The 25,363-nt window shown below is 41.9% G+C and overlaps 1 protein-coding gene across 1 annotated transcript in view; it reads left to right on the top strand.

The window, feature by feature from the left end:
- Window positions 1-25,363, top strand: part of LOC140522103 (uncharacterized) — a 45,013-nt gene that overhangs the window by 1,076 nt on the left and 18,574 nt on the right. The window contains 4 exon segments of the mRNA XM_072637154.1: window positions 768-856; window positions 7,121-7,247; window positions 8,595-8,690; window positions 12,557-13,872. Of these exon segments, the coding sequence (XP_072493255.1) occupies window positions 824-856; window positions 7,121-7,247; window positions 8,595-8,690; window positions 12,557-13,872 (1,572 nt within the window). The 5' untranslated portion in view covers window positions 768-823.

Raw genomic sequence — 25,363 nt, 5'->3', positions numbered from 1 at the left:
TCCCCTAAATTTACGATTGAATTTTTGAATTTTCACAAAATTCACACCTTCCCGCAGGGACCCAGGAATCCTGTCTTGAGTGAAATAAAAATGAAAGGCTCTAGTGACCCTGTAAATGCCTATGGGAAGGCCTGGACCTGCCTCCAAGGAATTGGGCCCCTCAGGCCTTTGTTTTCATTCAGAGCCTAGGCCCATTGTGTTGCTTATAGAGGAGGGTGAGATGTTTTTTTTAATCAGCCTCTTTGGTCTGGTCAAGACTGACTTTTATGGGGAAAAAGTAAAGATGGTATGAAGATTAGGGATGGGATTGAGGGGTGGCAAGCTGCCTGTGGTGATCCTGAGGTAAAGAAGGAGGGGCCTGGGGTGATTCCAGGATAACCCACTCAGAAGGGTTGGGCTGGGTGGGGGCCACCACGACAGGGGATTGAAAGCATTATTCAGTATCTAGGTGTGGGGGGAAGTTCAGGCGGTGGGTGGCCCTTTAGGGGTCCTGGTCCCACACTCAGTCAGAGGGAAATCTCTGATTCAGGAGTCATTGAGGCTCTTATTGCTCTTATCCCATGTAGGATCCCAAGCACCTTCTGCCCCTTGTTATCTGAATAACAGGAGAAAGGAAGGGGAAAGAAGAGTGGTAGGAGATGGTGGGACCATCTTTTTCAAGCAGGACCCCTACCTCTAGGCTTCATTCTCTGTCCTGAGGTCAGGGCCTCACCCCCTGTAACTTCCGTAGGCCAGCCTCCGTTCTCATTATCCTTCTCTCTCCCCAGCTCAGTTTGTAGAAGACCAAAGCCTGGCCCAGGTTGGGAGTGTGGAGCCTGAAGGAATGGCCCTTGGCAGCTGCAGACCCCCACCCCAGGTGAGTGCACTCTGTCCACAGACTTGACCCCCAAAGAAGCTATTTCCATAAACAAAGAGGATTGTCTGTAGGCTGGTGATCCCCAACCTATGCATTGTTTCTTTACAAAAATAGGCAGGAAATTGGAAACAGTAGCAACAACACCATCCTGTTCTCTGTCCTTTGAATTAATCCATGGCATATTGGCATCACAATCACTAACTACTCATCCCCAGTGGCTTCCCTCCTAAGACCTCTTCACTCATTCCTCTCTGTTCTGTAGAGATCTTGTCTTTGTTCCTGTATCCATGACTACCACCCCTACCCCACATGTCCTTAGTACTGCTCCCCCTTCCCCTTTACCTCTTTGGCAGAGCTCTCCCAGGCAGACCTGGAAAACAGGATGCTCTGATTATCCTCCATGGTCTGATCTGCATAAATAGTTAATCTGTCAGTTGCACACTGTCTTGTAGTTGGGCATCATGAAGGGCACAGTCAGGGGGCAGTGAGGGGTGAAAGGAGTTAGTATCATGAGCCAGGGCTGAGGTGTTCCTGACCTCCTGCTTACTCTGGTCCTGTGTTTCTGGAAAATCTGGAAGCTCCAGAAGATAGGTTAAGTTGACTTTGGGCTCACATGCCCACCATGTTCAAAGGCCATTAACAGAGCTGTTTGGACTAGGCCAAAGAAAAGAATGCCATCTTTAGCTGTTACTTAATTAGCATTCGTTAAGGGCCTAGTATGTCCCTTGTTAGAGAGGATATAGGAAAGAACTGAGTTTGGGGAACTACTCAAAATTCTGGGAGTTTTCTTTTCCTGTAGGGGAAAGGGCTGTCCTAAAGGAGATGCTCAGTTCTTATCAAAGAGGTATAGTGCTCGAAGGCAAAGACCCAGCACAGTGAATTACTTTCTTCCCCTAATCTACTTTTGACCATCTTCACAACCCCATACATAGCACAGGTCCTCTTCTTATCTTTATTTCACAGTTCAGGAAACTGAGGCCAATAGATTTCAAAGGCTTACCAGCCAGGGTCACATAACTAGTCAGTGTCTGAGGCGGCATTTGAACTCCGATCTCCCTGATCTTCTCCCATTCCATAGTTCCATCCACAGTGTGTTTGTGTGCCCATCTTCCCACAGCTCCTCCAACATTGACTGGTGCTATTGTCCTTGCTGTCAGTTTTGCAGAGTGTGAGATGAATTCTCAGTGGTTTGGTTTGCTTTTCTCTTCTATGTGGGTTTCGAGCATTTTTTCATATGACTAGGAATACCTGGCAGTTGCTTCTGATAATTTTTTGTTCAGATCCTTTAACCATATATCTATTGGGAAATGCCTATTTGTTGTTTTTCAGTTGTTTTAGTCTTGTCTGGCTCTTTGTGACACACTGGGGTTTTCTTGGCAAAGATACTGGAGTGTTTCTCCATTTCTTTTTCCAACACATTTTACATAGGAGGAACTGAAGCACACAGGGGGACATGATTTGCCCAGGATTACATTGCTGGTTAGCGTCTGAAGCTAAATTTGAGCTCAGATCCTCCTGACTCCAGGCCTGGCACTCTGTCTACTGTGTCACCTAGTTGCCATTGACTACTAGTCTTTTTTAAAACAATACTTCATTTTTCCCCAATTACATGCAAAAACATTTTTATTTCTAAATGTTGAGGTTATAGTTCTCTACCTGCCTCCTTCCTCTTATCTCTCCTGCATGTGGTAAGCAATCAGAAATAGGTTCACATATGCAGTCATGTAAAACATTTCCATATTAGTTTATGGGAAAGAAATTGTACTAAAAAGAAAGCAAGTGAAAACTGGTGTGCTTTAGGTGTATATTCTGAATCAGTTCTTTCTATGGAGGGGGGAAAAGGGCATTTTTCATCAAGAATCCTTTCAGATTGTCTTACTTTATTATATAAGCTGTGAATAGCTAAGTTATTCACCATTGCTCCTCAAACAATATTGCCTCTGCTTTCTACAACGTTCCTCCTGCATCAGTTCATTTCAGCGTTTCTAGGTTTTTCTGAAATCCTGCTTGTCATGTTCTGTAACACACTAGTATTCCACTGCAATCATATACTACAACTTGTAAGGGTATTCTGCAATCAATGGGCATCTCCTCAATTTCCCATAATTTGCCACCCCAGAAAGAGTGTGAGTAGGTCCTTTTGAAACAAACCTTTTGTGGATAGCAATTTCATATGGTTATTCCTGGGTCAAGGGGCATCCACATTTTTGTACCCCTTTTCTTATAGTTTCAAAAACTCTCATCATGGTTGAATCAGTTCACAAATCTAGCAACAGTGCATTATTCTCCCTGTTTTCCTACTTCCTTCCAATATTTATCATTTCCCTTTTCTGTTTTATTTGTCAATTTAATAGGTATGAGGTTTGTTTTAATTTGAGAGTTGTTTCAAGTTGCATTTTTCTAGTTAATAGTCATTTGGAGAATTTTTATATGACTCTAAATAGCTTTGATTTCCTTGTTTCAAAGCTGCCTATTCATATCTTTTGACCATTGATCAACTGGGTTGTGACTTGTAGTCGTATAAATTTGATTCGGTACTCCATACGTCTGAGAAATGAGATCTTTATGAGAGGTACTTGGTGTAAAATTTTCCCAGGTGTCAGTTTTCCTTGTAATCTTGATTTTATTGATTTGGTTTCTGTAAAAAACAACTTTTGAATTTAGTACAATCAAAATTATCCATTTTGCATCTATTAATTCAATATAAGGGTGAGTTAATTCCATTCATATTTACAGTTTTGATACCTGTGTATATCCCTCCATCCTATTTCCCCTTCTCACTCTCTCTTTCTTCCACCTTTTACCCTCTTTCCTCAGCAGTGTTTTCCTTCTGATCAATGCCTCCCCCAATCTACCCTTCCTTCTATCAGTCTCTCCCCTCCCCCATTATCCAAGTCCCTTTTGACTGCCCTGTAGGATGAGTTAGATATCTGTACCCATCCAAGCATGGATATTATTCCCTCTTTGTGCCAATTGTTCAGAGTAAGGCTCAAGGCCTCCATTCCCACCTCCCCCATGTTCCCCTTCACTGTAATACCTCTTCTTTGTCTCTTTTATGTGAGATAATTCATCCACTTCTGCCTTTCCCTTCCTTCTTGTTGGAATGCAATTCTCTTTTTCAACCCTTAGTTTTGTTTTCTTGAATACCACCCCATCACAGTTAATGTATACTATCACTGTATACTCCTTCTCATTGCCCTAATAGTCCTAAAGGTCTTTAGTTACAGGTATCATCTTCCAATGTAGGAATATAAGCAATTTAACCTTATTGAATCTCTTTTGTTTACTCTGTTTACCTTTTGATGTTTCTCTTGGTTCTTGTATTTCAAGATCCAATTTCTGTTCAGGTCTGGTCTTTTCATTAGGAATCTTTGAATGTCCTCTATTTATTGAATGAACATTTTTTTCCCCTGAGGGATATATTCAGTTTTTCTGAGTATGTGATTTTTGTTCACCATCCTACTTCCTTTTTCTTGGTGAATATTCTATTCCACACCCTCCGATTGCTTTTAATGTATCCGTTCCTCACTTGTTGTGTTAGCCTGACTATAGTTCCATGCCATTTGAATTACTTCTTTCTGGCTGATTGTACTCTTTTTATGTCCTTGAACTGGGAGCACTGGAGTTTAGCTATAATATTCCTGGGAGTTTTCATTTTGGTTCTTTTTTAGGAGATGATTGGTAGAATCTTTCAATTTCCATTTTACCCTCTTAGTATATCAGGTCTGTACCAAGGAAACGTCAAATGTGACCATGGAGGGTCAGACATGACTGAAGCAACTGAACAGCAATAAAATATCCATTTAGAATGTATTGTAGAGTATTGTATGAGATGTTGGTCTAATCTTAATTTCCTTCCTGACTGCTTTCTACTTTTCTCAGTAGTGTTTGGTTTTTTTTAGCCAAATATTGATTTTTTCCTAAATCAGTCTTTTGTCCACTTTACCAAACATGGAGTTACTGAGTTGTAATGATTCTGAAATTCCCTTCTTTCATCTGTTCCATTCATTTCTCTCTCTCCCTCCCCCCACTACCACACAGTGCTGATGACCAGTGCTGTTTGATATAGTTGCTCCCCTATTCTTACTTATTTCCATCATTCCCCATGATATTATTGTATTTCTGTTATTTTTCCAAACGAATTTGGTTATTTTCTTCTGCTGTGAAACGTCACCTCCATAATGTTGTTGTTGTTATTGACGTTATTCAGCCGTGTCCAAGTCCTTGTGACCCCGTTTGGGGTTTTCTTGGCAATGATGCTGGAGTGGTTTTTATTTCTCCAGCTCATTTTTCAGATGAGGAAACTGAGCCAAACAGAGTTAAATTCCCTGCCTGGGATCACATAGCTAGTAAGAGTCTGAAGCTGGATTTGAACTCACATTTTCCTGACTCCAGTTCCAACATTGTATCCCCTCTACCCCCAGTTGTCCCCATCATTTCATTACTATAGAATTAAGTGTATAAATATTGTTGTTAAGTCTCCATTTGGTTTGAATCTTTTGTTGTCTTTAAACCAATTTCCTTTCTTATTTTATTACAGAATGAAAGGCTCTATTGACAATTTTTGCCTTCTTACATGTGTTTGCAGTACCTTCCTGCCCTAGTCCGCAGTTATTTTTTGCAAAAATTCCATGGGGTGCATGGATAAGGGAAGAATTGATGACCAAACAAGTTCTAGAGAATAATACAAAATGTACAATCCATAATTTTGATCATATAAAATTTAAATGTGTTAGCACAATCAAAACCAATGAAATGAAAATTATAAGAAATGGAGAGAATTGGGGAATTTTTTTCAACAAGTATCTCTGATAAAGGCTTCATTTCATAAATAATAGACAACTGATTCTAATTTGTAAATTATACATTTGTAAATTTGTAAAGTATACATCTTTCTCCAACTGATAAATAATGAAAGGATTTGAACAGGCAGTTTTGCAAACATTCAATGAAACCTGTCTATAATCATGAAAAAAATGGTCTAAATTTGTATCATACATGTGCTAAGTTAAAACACCTCCAAGGCACCAACTCATACTTATCAGATCAGCTAATATGATGAACATGGAAAATGATGGAGGTTGAAGAGATGTGGAAAAACTGGAACCCTAACGTTCTGTGGGTGTAGTTATGAACTGATCCAACTCTTGTGGAGAACAATTTGGAAGTGCTCAAAGAAGGCACTCAGTGTGGTCAGAAGACATAGTAAAAGGCCATATTCCCAAGGTCTCTCTGAAGAATTTTGGAATCAATGGTTAGACATGGGAGACAGTGGCTAAGTACCAGCCAGCATAGCTTATCAACATCAAAGAACATGGTGTGTTGTGCTAGAGAGGCAGCATTGCAGTATTTCAAAGAATAGTGAGATGATCAAATTGAGAGGCATGTCTACCCCAAATGTTCATGTGCACTATTTGTTCCCAAACTGTGGTAGAGCCTTCTGGCCTCTATGAGTCTGATCATCCATGGTCACACACATTGTACTTGAACCCTTACATAGCGATGCCCTTTTGGTCTGCTTTGAACACAAAGAACAACAAAAATGAACAACTGCGTAAGTAAATACTTTAATAAGGAGGTAATAAATATTGACAAATGAAAGCTATCATAAATAAAAGGCATAAGATGTTTTGGCCATGACAGATTATACAAAGGGTAGCCCCAAGACACAGTGTAATAACAAAGAATTCTCCTTCACTTCACTGGAAAGTCTCATCTCCTTCAGTTCAGTCTAGGTTGTAATTAGTATATCTTATGAATCCTTTTCATCTTTTATCTAGAGAAGATTTTGTTTCAGGCTCTCAGGAAATTAACTAGATTTTTTTCTTCCCTCTCTTTTCTATAATCAAACATTCTCCCCCTCGAACCCCACAGTTGACTCTACTGGCCATCTTCTCCCAAACCTGACAGAATATTGTTGATAAAATTTTATTTTTATCCGTTGTGATAAGGAAGGAATTTCACTTTTCTCTCTCTTCCTTTGGTCTTTCTATCTCACAGACAAAACATACATTTTTTCCCAGATTCCATAGTAAGATGTTCCTCCACTTTATTCCAATTGATCATGTCAAATACATCTCTCAAGTTTTCATTGAGGTCTTAATGATTGTGGTTTTAAAGATTGATTCTCAGTAAAGTAGGAGAAGAATTTTAGGTAAATCCCCTTTTTGTGCTTCAGTTTCCTCTTCTCCCTTGATGAGAGTTAGACTGCTTGAATTCTGGAGTCTTTTCCAGGTCTAAATCTTGTGACTCTTGATGGTTTAGGAGCTGGTGACATTCCAGGATGTGTCTGTGGACTTCACCGCAGAGGAATGGGACCTCTTAGACCATCCTCAGAAGCAGTTATACAAGGCAGTCATGCTGGAAAATGCCCACAACCTACTCTCCCTGGGTAAGGACATTTCCCCCGGCCACTCTTACTTAGTGTGCTACCAAAGGCAATATCTTCATTCCTCAGTATGCTGACTTTGGAGCACTTATCTATTACCAGAATGGGAAATGTGCGGGTCTCCAGTGTCCAAGCGATACAGTCCTTCTGCTGCCTGGTGTGAAGATAATCTGTATGTTCTGTTGTTGCTACTGCAGCTGTCTCATACCAATTTTAGGTAGCTTGAGGCCTAAGGTAATGTCAGTGTTGAAGCATCTCAGATGTAGAACTAATCTCATGGATTTTTTAGTCCAACCTCTGCCTGGACACGAATTTTCTCTGCCAAATATCTGAAAAGTGCTCAGCCTGCTTTTCTCTGTTTCCTCTTCCTTTTTGTGATGGGCCAAGTATTTAGGATATCCTACTTTCTGAGAAGCATCAATTTGTAACTCACAATTTCTAGTTGTGCCTAGTGTTACACAATTGTCCTTAATCTTCCTTTACAGCGCCTCCACTACCCACTACAGGTGGTGGCAAAGCAGAGAGGGCAATAAACCTTTCTCTTCACCTGCTGTTCATCAGCTGTTGTGTTATGTCCTTTCTTTACAATATTATCTTATTAGCTGATATTATTGTTCCCATCTGGTGTTTGAGAAAACTGAAGCAAACAGGGGCTAAGTGACTTTTGCAGACACACAGTTAATAACTGTCTGAGGGTGGATTTAATCCTTGGCATTCCTCAGTCTATTTCCAGGCCTCACCCCACTGCACTATCAGTCACCTCAAATTTCTAGATAATGGGAACTCTGCAATGAGTGCCTCCTTTGAGGAAGGTGCACCATGATCAAATTTTCTGATTCTCCATTGGCTCCATGGTCTTCTCCCCCACCTTTCCCCAAAGTTATCAAAAATTAAAGCTATGGAAATCATGCTTAAGCACTTCTGGCCGCCATCTTTTCCTCCTTCATTGCATGCCCCTGTCAATGGCAGGAATTAGAGACTGGCCAAGAGTTAAAATTTGTGTAACTAAGGTTCATTCAGTTCCCCAAAAGGAGAATCTCACCAGAAGAGCAATGACTCACTGAATGAACAGTAACCAGGTTTTTATAGGTTTCATGGAGTGAGGAGTTGAGGAGGAGGCAGAGCCAGAGCTGATCCATCAAGCTCTAATCTGCTGGAGTTCAATGCTGATCTAGCCCATCCTTTTTGGGTTACTTGCATTACAGTCATTAGTGGAAGAATAAGCCAGAGGTTTGTGAACATAAAGGAATGATTCTCAAAATGGAGTAGCTTTGTATGTACACTGTTTTCCCTAAAAAGGACTAAATTCTAAGTATTTCTCCATGTTCATTCCTTTTTCCATATTATCAGGGCTTCCAGTTCCCAGAGAATATTTGGTGTTTTATCTGGAGGAGAGGGAGGTGCCACTGATGCTGGAACAAGAAGGCCTGAGGAGCTGCTGTCCAGGTGAGTGAGGTAAAAGCAGGCACATGAGAGCTGTGTCTCCTGGTATTGTAGGAAAGCAAGTGTTAGATTTGGGGGCAGGAACACTTGAATTGTGATTCTTTTTCAGAGACTTTTAGCGGTGAATCTGTGCACAAGTCACTGAACCCTACTGATTCTCAGTTTCCCCTTCTGTAAAATTAGGAGGTTAGATACCATACAATTAAGCTGTCTCCTACTGATAATCTATGATCCTAAAAAAAATGCATTGTTTAGAATTTGGGGGCATGGAACTTCCCTGAAAGTGCAAAACGGGGTTAGGCTTTTAAATATCGTTTCTTTCTTAGGCATTTTTCTCATCAGTGAAGACTTAGAAAGTTGCTGCTATGTGCCATACCATCTGTTAAGCAACATAAAGAGATGCAAGGAACATCCCTTCCTCTCCTGGTGTTCACTGACTGGATGGGCAGATGACATGCCAACAGTCATGTAGAAACCTGTTATGGACAAGACAGATTGGATCTCATTGAGAGAGGAAATGTACTACAGTGAAGGAGAACTGAAAAGCCTATTGTGGAACATAGGCCCTAGCTGGGGCTTCAGGGAAGCCAGGATGGCATTCTCTGTTTGGAGATAGCTTGGAAAGCCCAAACATTTGGAAGACAGTGTCCTCTTCACAGAATAGATGTGAAGCCCATACCACTGGATTATAGCATGTTTGGTTAGGATGTGAAGGGAAAGAAAATTTAGAAGAACAGGAGAGGGGTATGTGAAGAGAGATGGTAGGTGATTAGCAGCCTTAGAAGAGATTTTATATTTGATCCTTTTCCTCGGGAGCCACAGGAGATTGTTGAGGATGTGATGATATGGTCAGTCAAGAACTTTAGGAAGATGATCTTTGTAAGAGAGGGGTGGAATGACTGGAGTGGAGGGAGACTTGGAGCAACTGGAACAAGTATCAGGTTCTTGAAATAGCTCTGTTGTGTGGTGTTTGGGACCTGAAGCAAGACAGCTGAAGTGTTGGGAGAGAAGGAAGTGTTATGGGAGAGATGTTATCTGGGTGCTATCAGAGGACTGAGGAGCAGATTGAATATGTGGGACAGAAGTCTTTGTGAAAGTCAGTGAGCAAGACATGACACCTCATTTATGAAAGTTCTCTAATGGGAGAATGCCTTGGAGAACATTAGCAAAGTAGGAAGATAGGAGGGTTGGAGGAAAGAGAATGAGTTTGGTTTGGGGAACAATGAAATTAGTGTCACTAAATTGCAGAGAGAGTAGAGAGTGAGAGAGAAAAAGAAGGGTGATTGATTGTGAAAAGCTGTAGAGAAGGAAAGAAAGATGAAGATGAAGATATGAATAGTGGATTTAACAGAGTGGATGTTTTTGGTAATTTTGGAGAGGGGAATTTCAGTTGAACAATGATACTGGGAGCTAGACTGCTGAGAATTTCAGAGAAAAGAGTCAGCGACTCCACTTGTAAGTGGGCACTTCCAGCTGTTTAAGCAAGAAATGGAATAAAGATCATGAAAAAATATCTCTGGGTTTGAATGGATCAAGTGATCATGTTTTGAGCATTAGCAAGAAATGGTTTGTAGCAGTAGGGAAAGGAGTTTGCTTTAGTTAGCAGGGGGATCATTTCATCTGATAGTGACATCAAAGAGAAAAAAAAAGTCACTTCATGGATGGCAAATGAGGAGGATAAAATAGCTCTTGATAAGTATCCAATTTTTTCAAAGCAAAAATGGAAGGCACATTTCTTCACTGAGCAGGTGAATACGGAGGTGGACAGTGGGAACAGGCAATCAGGGACATTCGGGAAAGAATTAAAAGAATTGGGAAAGATGCTGTGATGAAGGAGATAGGGAGTCAGGTTGTGGTTTTCAGTCCTTCCAGTCATTTCTGTTTCACTATGACCTCATCTGGGGTTTTCTTGGCTAAGATGCTGGAATGATTTCCTATTTGCATTTCAGGCTCATTTTATAGACAAGAAATCAAGGGTAAGAGCCCTAAGTGACTTGGGAAGGGTTCCAAAGCTAGTAAGTGTCTCTGAGGCTGGATTTCAACTTCAGTCCTCCTAATCAGTACCTACTGCACATTTAACTACCTAAAGGGACTCAAAAGATACCCTTGGCACCATGAGGTCCACCCTGAATTTCAATACCCTTAAATTGTAGTTGACCCAGGCAGCAGGTTTTATGATTTTCTCTTTCCATTCAGTAGCATGTGAGTACAAGCAAAGGTTGTTGCCTCATTTAGAATTAATCCAAGGATATGCTTTACCTAAATTATCAACTTGTGTCCCTCCCTTGATCTCTAAGGCCCAATCTTTGGCGCCCTCTTGGAGAATTGTTGGCCACATTCATTGAACTGACAGTCACTCTGAGTTTGGCCAAGTGCTAATTAGAAATTCCTAGGTGTCCCTTAGTATGGGATGCTTTAGGAGCCTAAAAAGAGTCTCTGCAGTGTTGTCTCTGGGCATGCTCAGGTCCCATCAGGTTTAGAAGCAGACAAAGTTCACACAAATAGGAGATAAAGTGAAAGAGTGAGAAACAGGTCTGCATTTGCCAAATAAGGCAGAGAACAGAATATAGGGATTGAGGCAGAAGCTGGGGCCTGGTGTCAGTCATGGGTCCTGTCAGTCAAAAAGCATGGATTAAGCACCTCCAGTTTTCTTTGGTATCTCACCAAGTTTTAGGAAGGGAAAAGGCAGTCCCTGAGGTCAAGGAGCTGTCAGTCTGCCTGAGGAACATGGAAATGGTGGAGAAGAAACAGTAGATCAGGAACCTTGGTCTTAACTAATCCAGGGAAAGGAGAGTGTTTGGGAGTGTAAAGACATCTAGTTCATTGGGATACCGTGGAATAAAGGGGAACTCAAGGAGTGAATATAAAAATAGATTAAGGAGAGTAGAATTAGGGGAAAAAAACTTAAAAATCAAGACAAGAATGAGAACAAATCCAGGTCCACCTCAGAGATATTGCAGAATCAGTTCCAGAGCTCTGCAGTAAAGCACAATCAAGTGAGTCACCTCAGTTTTTGGTTTTTCAGTGCATACGAAATTTATGTTTATAAATATTGTTTTCTGTGACATGCACAATACTATTTTGTTTTTTCAAAGTACATATTTTAATGAAAAATATTTTGTTGGTAATAAAAGCTGCCTGTGTCTGAGCCTTCAATGAGTCCTAATCTCCTTTCTGGTGGGGTTTCTGGTCCAATGTTGCTGGCTTTTGACTCATCAGAGTTGTGATTGCTCAAGGCTGGCAGTTGCCATGGCAGTTTCTTACAATAAGGCAACAGTTAAGTGTGCCACCTGCATTGATTGACTCTTCTTTTCCCTTGAGTTTAAAGCCCCGTTGTACACTTATGACTTGGTCTAATTTCAATATTTCTGTGTCTCAGGTAATAGGAAGACCCAAAGAGAGGGAGAAAAAAGTGCAAAAATAAAACATATTTTCTTAAGAAAAAGTTAACAAAAGTAAGTGCCATGGAAAAGGGCCATCAAGTTCTGTAAACAGAACATGCCCAGTTGCAGGGTTGGTGATCCAATCTCACCTGCAGGGATACTTTTCAGGTAACTCAGCCATTCAGAGTTCATGGGCTGACTTCAGATTGAGGCATGAATGCTGGGTCTGCCAGTTTCAGAGGTGTTTCTGAGGATCCAATGTGATTGTCTGTGAAGGTCTTTCCAAGTCAAGTTATTCTGCAGATCTGAAGTAGTGGCATTTTCAAACATTGTGATTGTGTCAATTTAACTTGGAAGACTTTTATCTTTACCTGAAGAAGTGTCATATAGATCAGTTTACTTTCTTCCAGTGGAGGGAAGTGTTTATAATTGTGTGTGTGTGTACATGTGTCTCTGTAAATATTTTCACCATTTGTTTTTTTGCAGAAGGAATGATTAGACCTGGAATGAAAGGGACTACTGAAAAGCTAAGTATTTCTGTGAAAGAAACACACCAAGAAAACCTCATGAGTGATGGTCCCTGTGACTTCACTAGGAGACAAATCTGTGCTGTATTTCAGAAAGTTCACCCTGGAGGTAAACTTTATGGTTGTCATCATTGTGGGAAAAACATGAGTCAACAGTCCTCCCTGATTTACTGTCAAAAAATTTGTACTGGAGAGAACCCACATGAGCTTCATGAATGTGGTGTACATTTTAGTGAACACTCATCCTTCCTTAATCATGATATGATCGATAGTGAGAAGCAATCTCCTGAATGCAGTCAGTGTGGAAAGGTTGGCAGTTGCAGCTGCAATCTTGCTGTACATCAGAGCATCGAGACTAGAGAGCAACTTTATGAATATGATAAACATGGAAAGGTATTCCTACAGGTCTCCAATCTTACTCAACATCAGAAAATCCACAATGGTGAGAATGCTTATGAATGTAATCCATGTGGAAATGCATTCAGATTTAAAGGCCATCTTACTCTACATCAGAAAATCCATACGAAGAAACTTTATGAATGTAATCAATGTGGAAAGGCATTTGCAAAGGGCTACACTCTTGCTGTACATCAGAGAATCCACACTGGAGAGAAACCTTATGAATGTAATCAATGTGGAAAGACTTTCAGAGAGAGCTCCAAACTTAGTGTACATCACAGAAACCACACTGGAGAGAAACCTTATGAATGTAATCAATGTGGAAAGACTTTCACACGAAACTACCTACTTGCTGTGCATCAGAGAATCCACACTGGGGAGAAACCATATGAGTGTAATCAATGTGGAAAGACTTTCAGGTCTAGCTCCAGTCTTGCAGCCCATCAGAAAATCCACACTGGAGAGAAACCTCATGAATGCAATGAATGTGGAAAGGCTTTCAGAGAGAGCTCCAAACTTATTCTACATCAGAGAATCCACACTGGAGAGAAACCTTATGAATGTAATCAATGTGGAAAGGCCTTCAGAGACAACTCAAATCTTGCTGTGCATCAGAGAATCCACAGTGGAGAGAGACCTTATGAATGCAATGAATGTGGAAAGTCTTTCATTAAGAGCTCCAAACTTATCCAACATCAGAGAATCCACACTGGAGAGAAACCTTATGAATGTAATCAATGTGGAAGGTCTTTCATTTCTAGCTCCAGTCTTGGAGAACATCAGATTATCCACACTGGAAAGAAACGTTATGAATGTAATCAATGTGGAAAGGCTTTCAGACTAAGCTCTCTACTTTGTGCACATCAGAGAATCCACATTGGAGAGAAGCCTTATGAATGTAATGAATGTAAGTAGGTCTTCAGTTCTAGCTCCTCTCTTGCTCTATATCAGAGAATCCACACTGGAGAGAAACCTTAAGAATGTAATCAATGTTGACTTTCAGAGAGAGCTCCAAACAGTCTACATCAGAGAATCCACGCTGGAGAGAAACCTTATGAATGTAATCAATGTGGAAAGGCTTTCGGAACTAGACTTTCTAGTTGCTGCACATAATAGAATTCACACTGGAGAGTACTATAATATAATTGAACCTTTTATATACACTCTCACCTTATACAAACCTGATGAAAGCAAATTTGAGGAGAGATCGTTTCTGGGTAATTATTTAATGATGGCTCCTTTATAATTTATAAAACAATGGTCATTTAGCTATCTCTTACCAACCAAATAGGAATCATGGAGACCTCTCAAAACTTATATTCCCTTAGCTAAGTGGGAGTTACCTATAGGCATAAATCAATGCTGATTAATTAAATTTTAATGAGAATGAGTATTATGAGATTTGGGCTTATTCTAATGAGGGATGAGGGGGAAGGGCCTGAATCTTGACTCAGTTTTGGACAAAGAGACTTATTTCTAGCCTGATCACCATTACTTAGTGCAGCGTAGACCAGAGGGGTCCAATTCCCCTCAGAACGGTTTCACTAAAACACAATGGGCCAGAATTTACCTGTAATAAAATCCCTTTACATTTTGGTCTGATCTAAATTTTCCCAGGTCTTGCCCAAGATTTCATCTGATCATCAGCCCTTCCCTTCAAGGACTGACTGAGTCACCTACACTGGCCAATTTCTGAATGAGAAGATGGGGAAAAAGCTTCGTCCTAGTTGAATAATTGTTTATTTATATGGGACAAACATTCTTTTCTCTCATATCAGAATCCATTCTAGAAGACATGTAATTAGTCAATCAATATGAAAAGTGTTCAAGCTAAAGTCATTATTTATGTTATTCTGATATTTCCTATCAGAATTCCCATGGGTAGAAACTATTCCCATAATGAATGTGGAAAGACATTCAGATGCACTATAGAGCTTGGAGACATCAGAAATTTCACCTTATGATCTAGCCCTGTGTGGACTCTGGACAGGTCTGCAAGCAGAGATCATCTCTTCCTTTACATCAAGGATTCCTCGTGGAGAAAAGAGTTATGAATGTGCTCAATGAGGACCAGCCTTTTCCTGAAAGAGGCAGGTCAGTAGACTGCACAGTATTCACAATGCAAGGAATTCTTATAAAAGCTGTAATGGTAGGAAGGTCATCACCTGAATCTCAATTTTTTGTGTATTCCAATGTGTACATTGAAGAAATCTTGCTGGAGATAAAACTTATGGATCTAATTAATGAGTAATGCTTTCTCCCTGCAGCACAGACCTCAGTAGACATAGTATATTTCATATAGTGCATGAAGCCCAAAAAAGAGATTGAATTTATCTCAGGAACCCCAAGGTTTATCATGAATTCCCTAACATGTGCTGTGGCATCCTAGGGTGAAACCTGTCTCTGGCTTCCTCACTTAACTGCACTCTCCCACTGTAGTGAGACACCTTTCTTGCTCACCTTGCAAGCCGTCCTAGACGGTTCACTGCTCCAGAACTGGTTCTGAGCCATTATTGCAAGGTTGTTTTCAAGGGAATCTAGAAGAGCCTAGACAAGTGAGTGCCTCACTTTGGCCCCAGAAGTCCGCATGCCCACATATTCAGGAAATACTCCCTTGATAGCTCAAATTTTCTTGCAAAGGGCTTTTGTCTTTTCCATTCAATTGTTCTATTTTGTTGCAATGCTCATTCAAGAAAACCTCATCTCCCCTTGCTAATCTCATAAATTATGAATTCATTGGGAGGAAATCTCCCCTTTTCTTTTCCCTTTCCTTCTTTCCTTAGCTATTTGTAAGGCCTCATCAAACAGCCATTTTGATTTGTTGCTCTATTTCTTTGGAATATATTTAGTTGTTGCCTCCTGTGCAATGTTAGGAACCTCTGCTAATGGCTCTTCAGCCACTCTGTCTCCCAGACCTAATCCCCTCACTCTATGCATCACTGTCATTTCCTATCCATAAGTCATCCTATTTTATCATATCTTTAGGGTCTAATGGTTTTCCCTGTTTTCTTCCATTTGAGTCTGAAGTTTGCAGGTAGAAGCTCAGGACTTGGGCCTCAGTCATCTGCAGATTCACATTTTGACTGATTGTGTGGAATGTCTCCCCTCTCTGCCTTTTCCCTAGAGTATTTTTTTTGCAGTTTTATGGTTTCATATAACATTGGCCTCTTTGGAGTCAGTGGTTGGAAGATATGACTGTTGCTGTGGTATTGAATGGTTTTCCTTGGATTTGAACAGTACTTAAGTGTATGTGGCAAAAATCTTGCTGGAGATAAAAGGGATCTCATTAACAGGATTAAGTCTCTTGCTCAAGCCCTCAATAGATTTCCCTACATAAGAAACCTCATTAAACATCTAAATTTACTTACTCTGATTAAATCCCTAAAAATACAGCTTTTCTCCTTGAAATCCTGATGTTTCTCATTATTCTTCAATAATATTCCTTTGAACGAATGCATTGTAATTTCTTTACCTATTCAACAGTTGATGGGAACTCATTTTGATCTTTGGTAGAATAAAACTTTTTGGTACAAAATTTTTATAAAGCACAACAATCGATGTAGAGTGTTCGCATCATAGCTGGACAAAAGGTTTTTCTGCATAAGTCGACAATTTGGAGAATATATTCAACTGAATTGATGTCATTTAAATGGCAACAAGTCTTGTTTTAAGTTTTCTGGTCAGAACAGTAAAATTGGTTTTCAATCTGTAATGTTACTTTTGTTAAGCTTCAAAATTTCATTGTGGTTTCAGGAAATTATTTGGTAAGTAATGTGAACTTTAAAAATCATAGCTACAGGGTGATGCAATTATGTTCTTCAGAAATTCAATTCTCTTTTGATCTGGATGCTGTGAAATGGTGAGTTAAAATGTAGGAGAATTTGATTACAATGTTGAAAAACTGCTAAGTATTGAATTGGATGTATTTAATCTAAAGAAGAAAAATAGTAATAGCTTTTAGGAAAAGTAGAACAGACGTAGATTCTCATTCTTTGGAGACTGACCAAATGCTTTGGGTTACCACATCTAAGCCCTGGGACAGAAGTTGCTTAAAGTAGTTGATGAGGTAGAAGCCCAAGCCCAGACCTTTTTCCCTTGGATCAGAAGGGCTTTTGTCCCATTTGTCTGAAGGGCCCCTCAGGTTGATAAAGTGGTGGAGCTGCCCTCAGTACCCTGTCCTCCAGTCTTCTGAGGATTTGGAACAATGGGAAAGCCTGGGTGGTGGCAGTGCTCACACTTTCTCCACCTCTCTCACCAAGCCCTGGGCAAAAACAAAGACTGAAGGTAAGATTACCCACCTTAAGATGGTTAAGTTCTCTGCTTTAGCCAGTTACTCTGGCCCTAACCACCCCTTGACCCCCTGGGTCATAGACATTGAAGGGGAAACTCAAGAATGTCTCCAGACATACCCCCTCCCCAGCCTACTTGAGGATCTGTTGTTTAAACATTCCTTCCTTATGTCCTCCTGTTGCTCTGTCCCCTTGCTGGAAAGGAGGCTAATGGTGAAGTTGGGGGAGCCAATTTTCTCTAGTTAATCCTCCCATCTCCTTTTTCCCTCTGTTCACTAAATCTCCCCATGTTCTCTTGAGAGGGTGGGAGACAGTGGGCGACAGTGCTCCCAATTGCTTGGGATCTGGGAACTCCAGAGGGAGCTACTTCTTCCACCCCACCTGTTGTTAGCCTCTCAGACCCTAAAGTGCTCCTCCATCTCAGCCAGTATCTGATTAAACCTGAGGCCTGGGAAGAACTACAACCTTTCGTTGAAAAATTCCTTAAGTATAAAATCCTTGTCTCTTGTTCATCTCCATGCAACACTGCAATCCTTCCTGCAAAAAAGCCTCATGGACAATACTCACAATTTATTTTTGCCTTTCCATGTAACCCTCCTTTATTTGGCCAGGTTTCAGTAAGGGACGTAAAGGACCTGAAACTAACAGGTAGTAGCTTAATTCAGTGTGTGGGGGATATTCTTATCTGTAGCCCCACCCAGGCGGGTTCTTTGGCTGCTGCCACTGAAGCCCTTAATTTCTTGGGCATTGAAGGTTATAGGGTCTCTTTGAACAAAGTCCAGATAGCATGCCAGTCCATAAAGTATCTAGGCCCTGAACTCAGGCCCACCTCTCACTCCCCAACCTCTGAGCTAAAAAGGACCATCCTGTCTATCCCTGTTCCAGCCACTAAGAAACAAGTGTCAGTGTTTTTAGGCATGGCTGGATTTTGGAGACTCTGGATTGCTACTTTCAGTTTTTTGCTCAACCCCTTTATGACCCTCCTCAAGGCACTGAGTGGGATAGGTTTCGTGAAGACTTCTCAGATTGTAATTCTTCTCCCAGGGGTGAGGTAAGACTGAGAGGCTCAAGGTTACTATATTTTTAGAACAGAATAGTTCGATATAAGGATGTAAAACTGTGTAGCACATTAGGGTCTCAATGATTGGATAAAGTTTACCTAATTCTTCAGTGTCTTCATTTCAAAAGGGATTGGTTAGATTTCGATCGTATTCTCAGCTAATGAGAATAATGGTCAGTGGGGGGGGAGGGCCTTGCATTAGGGTCTGTATAAATCACTGCCTTTTCTTTGTCTTCTGCTTTCCTACTCCAGGTGAACTGGTGTAGGATTGTCCTGATTCTTGAGAATCTAGTAAATAAACTTTCTGTCATCACTTTGAGAGGCCTCTGAGTAATTGATTTAAGTAGGGATCTGAGCCAATCCACCGACTCAGACCAGGCTAAAGCTTTTGAGACTCTGAAAACTAATTTGACCACCACTTCAGCACTGGTTCTACCCAAGCTAGAAAAGCCTTTCACTCTGTATGTTGATGAAAGGAGAGGACAGGCTTTGGGAGTCTTAACCCATTCCTTAGGACCTGACCCCAGGCCAGCTGTTGTTTTTATTTACTCAAAATATGCTTTCCTTGTTCTCTATACCCATGGAGCAATCTGGAAAGAGAGGGGATATCTGCCAGCAAAAACCTCCCCTATCAAATATGCCCTTCTGTGTTTTAGCCTTGCCATAGTCGTCTTTAATTTTCTCCACAGACGTTATCTTTTGTGCCAGGGAGATTGTCTTTTCTTTATACTCCTTGTGTGCCTGTTTGGTCTAACCTCCTTGCCAGGTTCGTCTTTTCCAGAGTGCAAGCCATCAACTTGCAGATGACAACCCAGGCTATATACCAACCTCTGACTGAATCCTAGGTCTCCAGGCCACTGGACCTAGCACCGCCCAGGTTCTGAAATCTGACCCCTTGAACAGGACCCATTCATTGAGGCAGGGACAGCTCTACACCCCTTGCCAGCAGGAAGCAGTTTTAGAAGCTGAGACTTTTGCCCCTTACCACAAAAGAATTTGGGTCTAATCTGTTGGAGGGGGGAATGATGAGGTAGAAGCCCAAGGTAAGACTTTTTTCCCTTGGATCGGGAGGGCTTTTGTCCCTTTAGTCTGAAAGGCCCCCAGAAAATCTGGCCTTTGGGGCCTGGCTCCTTGGATTCCCCTTCCATTTGTGCCAGTGATGGTGTTCAGACTCTAGAAACCTCCCTGAACTCCCTTTGAAGCTCCCCACCTGGCCTTTGCAGATAGGTTCCCCGTTAATCTTGCCACTTAACCCGGCCTTTCATAGTCAAATTTGTAGTCAGTTCCTCCTGAACCTTTCACATTCAGATTTATTTCCCTTGGCCTAGCCAGGACTTCCATTGTCTGTTACCTCTGGATTGCCCCACCTACATCCCACCCAACCACATCACTACTCACCCCACCTCCTCAAGACCCTCCCTAAAGCCCTCCTCCCATCACCTGAGACTACCAGACCACCCCCCCAGATCCCTCCTACACTCTTTTCTGTATTTAAGGTCCATCTTGCCTCCATGAAGGCCCTCAGATTCAATGTATCTGGCCCCCTTGTGGAATACAAGCGTTCCAACTGCTTAGGTTCCTTAAGAGTCAACCTAAGGTGGTGAATCTTTAATAAACTTTGTTTTCTTTGGCTTTAATAAAGCTTGTGTGGAATTCATTTGAGGAAGATCCAGCATGTCGGTATTCTAGGGTCCCCAGCACCCCTCAACCTCATCACTAAACACGTGCCCTGAAGGAATATTTCATATCCCTGGAATAAAGTAGGTTCACTCCGTCCTCTTGGTGACCTCTCAAGGAACGTAACCTGCGTGAGGTGGCCATGTACCAATGTTCCGGGAACTAGCCACTCCCGGAACACATAGATAATACTTGGAAGATTTGGCTAATCCCCCCAGTAGATGATTCATTAACTTCTATCTTGTGGCCCCCGTATGGTATGTCCTTGATGGGTAAACATCTGCATTCCCATGGCCAGGTGCCGGACCAGCTTGGAACAGCATACAGAGCCGTTGGCCAAAAGCCTTCTTTGTCTGGATCCCTAGAAATTCCCCTCTCTCTGGGTAAGTCCTCGGAATCTCACCCATGGAGAGGATGCTCTGCCTGGGACCTCCTGTTCCCAATGCAGACCCTGCAAGCTGTATCCCGGGATTCCCAGCTAAGAAAATTCAGGAGTTGGTGCTGCCCTGGATTCAGGTTCTCTCTTCCTTTTAACGCTTATTTGATTATCGTTCTGGTTATAGTAGTGTGATTAGTGTTTATTGCACGTTGCTGGATATGTTATTGTAAGAAGCCTTTATCCTGCTGTCTTGGAATATTAAAATCTATTTTTTCCCTATTATTGTGACTGCACGCGTAGTTTGTGGGAGAGAATCGGAACCGAAAGTAAAATTCACCACACATGCCCTTAAATGCCGAATTAAGAACATCTGATTTTCAATGAGCCACATTCTCATTCAAACTAGGAGAATGCTAATCAAACTGCTTGCGTTTGGTGAATAACCTTCGTTCTCAAACTAAGCTCCCTTTGGCTGGAAACCCAGGCTTGCCTGGAAATCTCCAGCTGGCCTCTGCCTTGTTCTCCACCTCCCAACTCCTAAAGTCCTGAATCTTTCCTCCAATAAGAAATCAGGTGGAGGGTGATGGGGGAGGAGGAGCCCTCAGAGCTGACCAGCCTGGTGGGGGTGGTCCAGGTGGAACAGGAGCTCTGGGGTGGAGTTTGGAGGTCTGGGTGGAGTCTAGGGCAGAAGAGGGGTCATCCCAGTAGTCAAGGCTGTATCCAGTTGATGGAGGGCAGGTCTTGGGAAGGACAGGGAAATAGGGTCCTGAGTGCCTGAATCTGGGTGTAATTGGAGGAAAGGGGGCCTCAGAGGCTGGGAGCAGCCTCTCAGAGTGTGCTGGCTGAAAACTGGAACTTGTGCTGAGATCTCTCTGCATTCAACCCTTGGACTGGAGTTCCCTCTGCCTTCTTTCCTCAGATCCCGGATCACGCTGTCTTCTCTTGGACCCGAGATCTCTGCCTTGTGGAGGCCATCTCTGGGTGCAGGTGCAAGGTAGGTGTGAGCCAGCCCCTCACAGACCCGCTGGCTGTTCATCCCATTGGGTCTCGTCCTTCCCTTCTGACCATGTGGTGAGTCCAGCTCCAGGTCCCCCTGGAGCAATCCTTCCCCCACAACCTGGTTCCTGGAGAGGCTTCCTACTGCTATCTCTTTTCCAGACTCCCATTCACTTCTCAAGAATCTGGGGCTACCCCCATTTAAGATTTTGTCAGCTTTTCACAAAATTCCCCTCAGGGATCCAGGAATCCTCTCTTGAGTAAAACACAAGTGAAAGGCTTGAGTGACCCTGGAATTGCCAGTGTGAAGGCCTGGATCTGCCTCCAAGGAATTGGGCCCCTCAAGCCTTTTTTCATTCAGAGACTAGGCTGATTGTGTTGCCAGTAAATAAAGGAGGGTGAGATGGTTTTGTTTTTTTAATCTGCCCTTTTGGTCTGGTCAAGACTGACTTTTATAGGGAAAACGTAAAGATAGTATGAAGTTTAGGGATGGATTTGAGGGGTGGCAATTTGCCTATGGTGATCCTGAGGTAAAGGAGAAGGGGTCTGGATGAAGATTAATATCCTGGGGTGTTTCCAAGGTAACCCACAATGGAGGGCTGGGCTGAACGAGGGCCACCTCGAGATGCAATTGAACGGATTATTCAGTACGTAGGTGGCTGTGTGGGAGAAAGTTCTGGAGCTGGGTTGCCCTTTCGGGTTCCTGGTCCCCTACCCAATCAGAGGGAAATCTCTGATTCAGGAGCCACTGAGCCTCTGACTGCTGTTGTCCCATGTGGGATTCCAAGCCCCTTCTGCTTCTTGGTGATCTGAGTGAAAACTGGGGAGGGGAAGAGGAAAGAAGAGGAATGGGAGAGAGTGGGACCATCTCTTTCCATCTTGACCTTGCCTCTGGGCTTCATTCTCTCTGCTGAGGGCAGGGCCTCACTCCCTGTAAATCCCCATAGCCCAGCCTCCTGCCCAGCAATCCTTCTGTCTCCCCAGCTCAGTCTGCAGAAGACCAAAGCCTGGCCCAGTCTGGGAGTGTGGAGCCAGAAGGAATGGCCCTGGACAGCTGCCGACCCCCACCCCAGGTGAGTGCACTCTGTCTACAGATTTGACCCCCCCAAAGAGGCCATTTCCATAGACAAAGAGGATTGTCTGCAAGTCTGGCAATCCTCTATCGATTGTTTCTTTATGAAAGTAGGCAGGACATTGAAAATGGTAGTAACAACACCGCTCTGTTCCCTGTCCTTTGAATTAATCCATGGCATATTGGTGTCACAATCACGAACTACTCCTCATCCCCAGTGGCTGCCCTCCTAAGACCTCTCCACTCCTTCCTCTGCTCTGTAGTGGTCTTGTCTTTGGTCCTGTATCCATGCCTGACACCCCTCCCCCACATATCCATAGGACTGCTTTCCCCCTTCCCCTTTGCCTCTTTGTCCAAGCTCTCCCTGGCAGACCTGGAAGACAGGATGCTCTGTTATGCTCCATGGTGTAATCTACACAAATAGTTAATCTGTCAGTTGCACCCTGTCTTGTAGTTGGGCATCATCAAGGGCACACTGAGGGGGCAGTGAGGGGTGACAGGAGTAAATGCTATGAGCAGATGCTGAGGTGCTCCTGGCCTCTTGCATACTGTGCTCCTGTGTTTTTGGAAAATATGGCAACTCTAGAGAACAGGTTAAGTTGGCTTCTGGTTCACATTCCCATGTTCAAAGTCCCTTCGCAGAGCTGTTTGGACCAGGCCAAAGAAAAGAATGCCTTCTTTAGCTGTTACTTAGTTAGCATTTGTTAAGGGCTTAGTACTTCCCTTGTTAAAGAGGATACTGGAAAGGACTGAGTTGGGGAACTATTCAAAATTCTGGGAGTTTTCTTTTCCAGTGGGGGAAAGAAAGGGCTGTCCTAAAGGAGACACTCAGTTCTTATCAAACAGGTATAGGGGTCAAAGGCAGAGACCCAGGAGAGTGAATTACTTTCTCCCTCCAATCTACTTTTAACCATCTTCACAACAGCCCTATAGAGTAGTTGGTCTTCTTATCTTTATTTCACAGTTCAGGAAACTGAGGCCAACAGATTCAGTGAGTTACCAACCAGGGTCACATAACTAGTCAGTGTCTGAGGCCGCATTTGAACTTATATCTCCATGATCTTCTCCCATTCCATAGCTGCATCCACAGTGTGTTTGTGTGCCCAGCTTCCCACAGCTCCTCCAGCATTGGCTGGTGCTATTGTCATTGCTGTCCGTTTTGCAGAGTGTGAGATGAATTCTCAGTGCTGTGGTTTTCTTTTCTCTTCTTAGTGTTTTGGGGCATTTTTTCATATGGCTGGGGATTCTTGGCAGTTGCTTCTGAAAATGTTTTTGTTCAGATCTTTTAACCATTTATCTATTGGGGAATGGGTATTTGTTGTTTTCCAGTTGTTTTAGTCTTGTCTGACTCTTTGTGACACATTGGGGTTTTCTTGGCAGAGTTATTGGAGGGTTTCCCCATTTCTTTCTCCAGCACATTTTACATAGGCGAAACTGAGAAAACTGGGGGAAGTGACTTGCCCTAGGTCACATTGCTAGAAAAACGTCTGAGGCTAAATTTGAACTCAGATCCTCCTGACTCCAGGCCTGGCACAATCTACTCTGTCTCCTAGCTGCCATTGGCTTTTAGTCTTTTTTGAAACAATGTTTCATTTTTCCCCAATTACATATAAAAATATTTTTATTCCTAAATTTTGAGGTCACAGTGTTGTACCTGTCTCCTTCCTCTTACCCCTCCTACATACAGTAAGCAATCCAAAACAGGTTCTACATATGCAATTACGTAAAGTATTTTCATATTTGTCATTTTCTTGAGGGAAAAGTGAACGAAAAAGAAAGCAAGCGAAAACTCGTGTGCTTTGGGTCTAGTATTCTGAAACAGTTCCTTCTATGGAGGGAGAGAGCATTTTTCATCATGAATCCTTCAGATAGTCTTAATTTATTATATAGCTGAGAATAGCTAAGTTGTCACTGTTGTTCATCATGCAATATCGCTGTTACTTTGTAAAATGTCATCCTGCATCAGTTTATGCTGCATCAGTTCATTTCAACGTTTCTAGGTTTTTCTGAAATCATCCTCCTTGTCATTTTCTGTAACACAATAGTATTCCATCGCCATCATATGCTACAACTTGTAAAGGCATTCCCCAATTCATGGGCATCTCCTCAATTTCAAATACTTTGCTACCACAGAAAGAGTTATTATAAATACTGTCGTATGAGTAGGTCTTTTCTACCTGTTTAAAAAAAGTATTTTGTGGATAGCGAGTTCATAATGTTATTGCTGGGTCAAAGGGCATCCACCTTATATAGCATTTTGAGTACAGTTCCACATTATTTTCCATGATTAGTGAATCAATTCACAAATCCAGCAACAGTGCATTAGTGCCTCAATTTTCCTATTTCCCTGAAATATTTATCATTTCCCTTTTCTGTTGTATTAGTCAGTTTAATAGGTATGAGTTTGGTTTTAATTTGAGAGTTGTTTTAAGCTGCTTTTTTCTAATCAGTACTCCTTCAGAAAATTTTAATATGATTATAAATAGCTTTGATTTCTTTGTTTGTAAACTGCCTATTCATATCCTTTGACCATTTATCAATTGGTTTGTGACTTGCATTCTTATAAATTTTGACTCAGTACTTTATCTAAATATTTGATATGTTTATCAATTTTTTCCCAGTTGTCAACTTTCCCTGTAATCTTCGTTGAATTGATTTTATTTCTGAACAAAAAAACCAACTCAAATTTAGTACAACCAAAATGACCTGTTTCACATCTATTAATGCATTTTGTGATTGAGTCAACTGCATTCATATTGGCAGTTATGATACCTGTATATATCCCTCCATCCTATGTCCCCTTCTCACTCTCTCTTTCTTTGACCTTTTACCCTCCGCGTCAGTGTTTTGCCTCTGACCAGTACGTCCTCCAGTTTACCCTTCTATCAGTCTCT

The sequence above is a fragment of the Notamacropus eugenii genome, chromosome 1 (assembly GCF_028372415.1).
Source record: "Notamacropus eugenii isolate mMacEug1 chromosome 1, mMacEug1.pri_v2, whole genome shotgun sequence".
Classification (NCBI taxonomy): Eukaryota; Metazoa; Chordata; class Mammalia; order Diprotodontia; family Macropodidae; genus Notamacropus; species Notamacropus eugenii.
The sequence above is the reverse complement of the archived record's forward strand: the minus strand, read 5'-3'. Positions and strand labels throughout refer to the sequence as shown.